Here is a 7,394-nt window from a genome sequence, read left to right as displayed (position 1 = left end):
GATTTTTTTGTTAATAATATTCATCAATCATTTCAGCCTTTTTCTCCAATGTTTCAACCTATCAACACCAGAATGTTAAAGTTTTCAAAAGACATCAACTTCAAGTTACTAATTACGAACACATGTGTACTCTTATAACCACAAAAACACATCAGCCATAGCTAAATCTAGCATCCAATGGCTTCATAGACAAATATCTCCGAGGCGTTCCAATCTCACATGCGTTAACTCTCGCAGCAAAGCGAAGAGAACAAAGTGACTCGTTAATCGAGCTAGGCGCTGGAGAAACATTTACAACCATCAAAGTCTTGGAATCTCCACCTAAGCAAGGCTGCCCAAGATCAAAGACAAAGTCAAAGTCAAAGTCAAATCCATCACAAAGTCAAACTTAAAGTCAACTTAGGTACCTGAAGAAGATATGTAAGCTTTGAGTTCCTATAAGGCACATGTTCTTCCCTCTTTGATAGAGCAAATATAACGTCACTTAATGCTAACAAACTTTTATTAATAGCTTGAGTTTCTTTTAAGCGATCCCCAGTGGACCCGCTTTTGGAAAGACGCTCACTACCCGCAAGGTCGATAAGATTAAGTACACCTTGCACTTGTTGCTCTGTGCTCTACAAATTAACCCAGGCTTGAAAGTTCGACAGCACCATTATTGATACGGTATTAAAAAGAAAACAATGAAGTTTTTTATTTACCTCGTTAACACCCGTGATCCTTAGAGTGAACACGAAATGGCTTCTTGAAGACTGTTCGTTCATTTGAGTCTTACTAACAGACCTGAATTTTAAACAGTTTAAATTGGCCATCTTAACAATAACTAGCTTAAAAGAAAACAGGTCAAACAGGACGCAAATAAATAAAAATTTGAAACATTATTCAAAGAAAAAGATTGTTATTGAAATAAAAAAGTAGGCAAGAAGTGCTTTGGTCCAACCTGGCCCGGTTTGTTTAGACCCATAAAAAGTACCTGTTACCCGCATTATTGAAAATCTAAAAAAAAAAAGAATGTCTCATGCCAACGAACCCGAATCCTGTATTGGCCCATGCAGAAATTACATCATTTGATCAGTCACAAAAGGTTACATATTTTGACCTTCTAAACAACTCAAATGGGTTAAATGATTTAAACGGGTTAAACAGGTCAAATACAGTTTGGGGCAACAAAACTGCTGAGCATTTTATTCAAGCATAAGACCGTTATTAAAATAACAGAATCACTATATGTTTATAACTGAAAAAACTGGACCAGGTGTTTTGGATCAAATGAGTCAAAAATATAAATTTTGGATTAAATGACGTCTCATATCAACCAGCCCGACCCATACAAAAAATTACCCCTTTCTACCCATCACCTACCCAACCCGGCCCGTTTTCCCCCATACACAAATTACCCTTTTTCTCACATCACCCATACAACCTAACCTGTTTTTTATGTCATTACCTGCTTTGTGCAGCCCGGTTTAACAAGAACGAAACCTCCCTACTGTTCCGTACATCAACAACAGTCAAATCAGAAACATGTGTGTTTCCATTTGCATCATGTTTAATTGCATACTGTTTGGTACCCAACTCGGCTAACACGGGTCGGTTTGTGGTCAACAGGTCGCGTATTGTCTCATTATATATTTCCAACATCGAAACCTGTAAAGCAGTATATATGAAATAATTTCTTTGGATTCTAAACAAGAAACATGGTTCAATATTCAAACCTGCATTTCATACTTCCACCCTTGGTTTTGAAGCATTTGTCGGGACTCGAATATTTGTTCTAACGAACGCGGTATTAGTCCTTTACCATCATAATTTCCAGGTGTACCCATCATTGTATGAGTTTTTCCTGAACCAGTTTGACCATAAGCAAAGATGCAAACCTGCATAAAAAAAATCATGAATGGGTCGAAATGGGTTATGTTTTTATCTCAAACAGGTCAAATAAAAAGGTTTAGATAAAAGGGGAACATGTCAAACGGGTCAAGCAAGTTGAAAGCCGCAAAGAGTGTTTTTAATGGACATATATAGTTCGGCTTAAAGAGAATGAGTCAATTGGGTCAAACAAGTCAAGCAGCTAAGAGGGGTACGAGTCAATTATCAAGGTAATATTGCTTTTTGTAACTATTAACGCATTTTTATGTATAAAAATAAGAGCTAATTGCATGGACGGTAATATTACGGCTTTCGGTCCTTGACATTAACCAGCATTCAAAACTCTTTTAACTTTTTTGTGAAAAGACTGTTATACCCTTTCTACCCATACTAAAAACTTTTAAATACCAGACAAAAAGCATCACCTTATAACCATCCAAAGCACTCTGGACAAGCTGTGAAACTTCCACAAAGACCTCTTCTTGTGAAGATTCAGGCACAAATACCTTATCAAACGTGAAAGAATGCTTTTGTCCTTTTTCACAACAAAATACAACAATTATATTAGCATCAAACGAACGGTCAAAAAAGTCAACCCTGCTAAAAAGATTGAATCTTTATGGTACCATTTTGCAATAACTCAATGCCACGAGCAATATTTTCAGTTGCTGTAGGAAAAGAAACCGTCTTTGGTTCATTGTCAGCACCATCATCAGACAACATAGGTCGTACCCTGCAAAAAACTCGGATATTCCCTTTCAATTCCTGTGGATAAACAAAAGCACGCTATATAGATAATTTGTTGAATATAAACAAACGAACAAACATACGCAGTATAATCCCACTTATAACGCACCCAGTTTAATCCTACTTATTATTATTATTTGTTTAAAATAAACTAAACAAAACAAACAAATGCACCCACACTAATCCCACCTACAACATACCTAGTATAATCCCACTTTCTAAATTTTTATTCATTATTATTTGTTGAAAATAAACAAACAAACAAATGTACAAAGTATAATCCCACACTTTTAATTATAATTTGTTAAAATAAACAAGCAAACAAATGCACCCGGTATAATCCCAGCTTTTTCGTATTATTATTTTCATTATTATTTGTTAAAAATAGACAAACAAGCATACCCGGGATAATCCCACTTATAACGCACACAGTATGAACACACTTTCTTTATTATATTTGTTAAAAAAAACACATTATATAGAGCACGAAACTTACCAGTATCGTGTTATGCAACCTTTTACGCAAAGATTCTCCTTCAACGAGTTTTAGTTCTGCCTCGGCTAAACGAAGCTGTAAATCACAGTTAACTCTTTGTTGTTCTTCATATCCTGTTCTTATCTCAAATGCTGATAAATCAGACATCTATAACATGCACATAAATCAAGAATTAGTCAACAGTCAACTAGAAAAAAGTCAAACAACAAAGTGTCATGACTCATGTTCATAAAGAAAAGGTCAAACCTGTAGTTTATTCTCAGCAGCAGCAAGTTTTTCTTGTAATTTCTTTATTTGATCACTTTGTGAGGAACATGTTGCCTGCAGAAAAAAGAACGGCAAATATATCACACTTAATAACATGTTGCCCGAAAACTTGGTTTTTGGGTTTCGAAACCATTCGGTTTCGGTTTTCAGTTTTTACATTGGGTTCGGTTTCAGTTTTCGCTTTTTACAATGATTCAGTTCGGTTTTACTATTTGGACCAAAATGATGAATTTAGGCCTAATTTTTTGGTTAACAATTACTACACATTTCGGCAAAAAATTATTGGGCTACAATATTTATTAAATTCTTATAAATTACTTCAAAATCGGTTTTTTGGGTTTTCAGTTTTACAATGACTTCGGTTCGATTTTGGTTTTAGCGGTTTTAACATTTGTGCATGAAAATTTTGGACTGGAAAAATGACATGAATTTGGGCCTGAAACGCTGGGACTAGATTTTTTTTCTTTAGTTAAAATATAGTTACTTTATTATTACACACTTAGACCTAAAAGGTTTCAACTGCACAATTACTTAAAATCGGTTTTTTTCTTGTTGCGCTTCGGTTTTTTTGGCTATAGCAAAACCAAAACGAACCGGAAACTCAGTTTTTAAAAATATAAAACCAAACCATTGGTTATTGCAGTTATGATGCAGATAAAAAAAAGCCAACAAACAGAACCTCGAGCTCGCTTGACTTCGTAGTAAGGCTCCCTAATTCAGCAACCGACTTCCCGGTCGACTCCTTATATTTCAACACTTCAACTGACAAATCTTGAACTTGTAACAACACACGATCACGTTCATCTCTCACTTGTTGTAAATTCAATCTTAAAGATCCAACTTCACTTGCCAATGCTTCTTTTAGTTTCAGTGTCTCATTGCTACTTGTCTAATAATACATACGTAACATATATTAATATATGAAAAATGAATGTAAATTGATTAAAAGATTAAAGATACTGACTTTAGCAGCAGCCAACTGGTCTTGCAAAGAAGTGCAGTAGCCCCTTAAGTTGCTGAGGTTCTCCAACACCACAACCTTTTCTTTTTCGACGTTTTTAAGGATTTTGTTTGCTTCATTAAGCTCTGATTGAAGCTTACTGTTGTATTGTTGTAAGCTCGTGTTGTATTCTTGCAGTCTCTTGTACATGTCGTCAAGTGATGATATCTGAGAACCAAATTATTTCCAAATGAAAAACAGTTAGATTCGGTTACAAATCATTTTCACAAAATGCAGTTGGGCTAGAAACGCGCCCAACTTAAAATAGACTTAACTTCCTATCTGGAGTTATGTGAATGTGAAGTTTTTTTTTATTATTATTTTTCGTAAGGTGCTTTTTCCTCAAACTTAGCCATTTTTATTTTTATTTACAGTAAACTACACCTTTCGTCCTTTAGCTTTGTAAACTTGGGCATGAAACCTATTGGCCCGAACGAAATAATAAATTTGGATTCAAACAAGTCCGGTTTGGTTATTAAATCTAACTGTAACTTTCAGTTACTAAAAAAAATAACCATCAGTTATTAGTTCAGGTCAGCTATTTCAGTTCTGATTCGGTTGATGGGTTATTTCAGTGTAGCACGTATTTATAAGATAACAAAAGAGCATATTTCATCAAGATCATATATAAATAACCTTTTGATTTGCACTTGAACACTCTCTTTGATTCTTTTCAAGTTCTTCCAACATGGACACGTGTGATCTCTCTACAGACAACCGAGCCTCCTTCTCCTTCGTTAACAATTCCATCGCGGCCTGCGATTAATTTCACCATTAAAACGATAAGCTTTAACCAGGATCAAGATTCAAACACGTACCAACTTATCCGATTCTTCTTTTGCAGACTTGTCCTGTAAAACTGTGCAATTCTTGCGCAACTCCATTATTATCGAATTCAGTTCTTCTTCCTTTTCACTCATTAGCATTTCTACAACCAGTAAAGTAGCAAAAACAAGTTTCAATTAGGATAAAAAAGGACGGATAACGTTGTTGAAATTTGAGGTGTGCATGGAACCGACCCACCCACGAACACCCTGCTCGAAATTACAAGCTCACCTGTATCTTTGCATTTATTTTCTGCAGACTCTAGGGCCTTGTTACTCTGTTCTTGATCCACCAAAAGCTCCCTTTCATGTTCTTCAAACCATTTGACGCACGTCCGGAGGCGCTTAATATAATCATTCATCACATCACATTTCTCCTAAAAAAACACCCTCAAAATTAACATCATCCATTAAAAACAATAATAATAATAATAATAATAATAATAATAATAATAATAATAATAATAATAATAATAATCAACAAACCTTGTATGTAAGCGTATTCTTGTTTTTAATCCTCTCAGCCAACAAGGCAGCAACAGCATCTCTCGTAAACTCAAACCCACCACCGCCACAATCAACGCTCTCCGGTTGTTGACCGCCATTAACAACCGACAGAACCTGACGTGGATTTCGACCATTAGCCGCCGGCTTAACCATCTTATTCTTGTTCTTGATCACCACACAAACAAAGAAGCAATTAAAACCCAGAAAGTAAAGAAAAGAAAATTGGTGCTTGGTTGCGGATGCTTGTAATTAAAACCCAGAAAGTAAAGATTGTAATTAATTTTGAGTTTTGTTTGCAGGCAGGAAGGAAGGAAGGAAGGAAGGAAGGAGATGATAGAGCGTAAATGGGGTTTTTGAAATTTGAATATTATTATTGTAGGCTGGTTTTGGACTGATGTAACAAAATACCAAGATTTTAGATTATTATTATACCGTTGCTTGGAATTATTATTATATTTTGGGTGTTTTTTTATTCTTGTCACTTTAATAACTAAATGGAGAGCCGGTTAACTATAGCCCCTTGACTACTTCTTCTTCTTCTCTTCCAATGGAGAGCCGGAGACCCTTTTTCTTTTTTTTTTCTTTTTAAACGGTCAACAAATGAATTCTAGTCACTTGGGATGGCTCGATGGCAAAAGGCGACAACATACGTCCACGATTATAGATAGTGATGGGAAAACCCCGTCACTCGAAGACTCACTGTAATGTTAAGATCGGATTCAAACTTGAGACTTTATGACCTCCAGTTTAAATCTTCATTTCCTCTCTAATATCAGTTCAGCAAAAGTTCATTGACTGAAACTTTCTTTTAGATGTTACTTTTAAAAGAAAACAAGACGCTACTAATATATAAGAAAAACATTATTGAAACTTAAAATTTATATTGAAACTAGTTTAATTTATAGATAAAATATATAATACAATAATTCTTAACGTACTTTGACGTACAAAAATATTTATATTCACGAAATTGATCTGTGAAATCAGATCACAAGACCATGGTATCATCAATACATGTAACATCCCAAAAAATTTGATTCAAATTTAACAAATTATTAAAGTTAAAGGATCAAAATTATTCTTAAAAATAAGTAATGGAAAATTTTAAATAAGGAAATAAAAATATTCCATAAAGAAGTCAATCTCATATTAAGAAAATGGGAAAAAAATCCATCACACATGGAAAGATGGAAAAAAGTGAAAGCATTCCACATATGTATAAATAAGGAAGATAAAACTCATCCCACATGGAAAGTAAGAAAGATTTGGAATCTCTTTATAAAGAGTGGAGTTTCCATAGTAATATTCTTCTATGCCTAGCATGCACCCAGTGTTCCTAGCGGAGGGTGTGAAGCACCCGACGCGCACGGGCACGGGCTTGGGCGATGGGCAAAGGACGCAATGTGGTGCTTTGATGGCGTACTTCGTACGCTCGCATTTCCGTGAGCCGCTTGAGAGCCGCCTTATTGTTTTGGAAAGTGGAAGCAAGACCAAGATGTGGCAAATTTATTAAAGTAAAGGAATCAAAAATGAATATTCTAATATCTTAACTCATTGCGATACGCGACGGGTATAGCCAAGGAGTCATCGCGTTACGCGATGGCTGTCTCGCCAAATCCCAGAAAGGGCGTGCCGCGATACGCGGCGGCCCTGCAAAATCAGCCTATATAAAGGAGGGTCATGG

The 7,394-nt window shown here is 35.4% G+C and overlaps 1 protein-coding gene across 1 annotated transcript; it reads right to left on the bottom strand.

The window, feature by feature from the left end:
* Nucleotides 1-144: 144 nt before the first annotated feature.
* Nucleotides 145-5,863, bottom strand: LOC143610884 (kinesin-like protein KIN-14N). Its single transcript, XM_077085240.1, has 15 exons — nt 5,690-5,863; nt 5,436-5,580; nt 5,198-5,307; nt 5,016-5,135; nt 4,344-4,547; nt 4,059-4,268; nt 3,359-3,433; nt 3,113-3,259; nt 2,496-2,634; nt 2,295-2,404; nt 1,716-1,877; nt 1,448-1,647; nt 702-783; nt 408-617; nt 145-331 (listed from the first exon to the last, which is right to left on the bottom strand). The coding sequence occupies exons 1-15, from the start codon at nt 5,861-5,863 to the stop codon at nt 152-154; spliced, it is 2,268 nt and encodes a 755-aa protein (XP_076941355.1). The 3' UTR covers nt 145-151.
* Nucleotides 5,864-7,394: the final 1,531 nt, after the last annotated feature.

Source organism: Bidens hawaiensis, unplaced genomic scaffold (genome assembly GCF_021521415.1).
Source record: "Bidens hawaiensis isolate Kalapana, Puna unplaced genomic scaffold, B.hawaiensis_p1.1 tig00028592_1, whole genome shotgun sequence".
Lineage (NCBI taxonomy): Eukaryota > Viridiplantae > Streptophyta > Magnoliopsida > Asterales > Asteraceae > Bidens > Bidens hawaiensis.
This window is presented reverse-complemented; position numbering and strand designations above follow the sequence as displayed.

Bases quoted from the DNA above. Each gene is read 5' to 3' on its own strand.
- LOC143610884 (XM_077085240.1), bottom strand. From the start codon at position 5,863: ATGGTTAAGCCGGCGGCTAATGGTCGAAATCCACGTCAGGTTCTGTCG. The intron at 5,136-5,197 runs GTACGTGTTTGA...AATTAATCGCAG, and splicing joins AAGAAGAATCGGATAAGTTG to GCCGCGATGGAATTGTTAAC. The intron at 3,434-4,058 runs GTTCTGTTTGTT...TTTTTTCTGCAG, and splicing joins CGAAGTCAAGCGAGCTCGAG to GCAACATGTTCCTCACAAAG.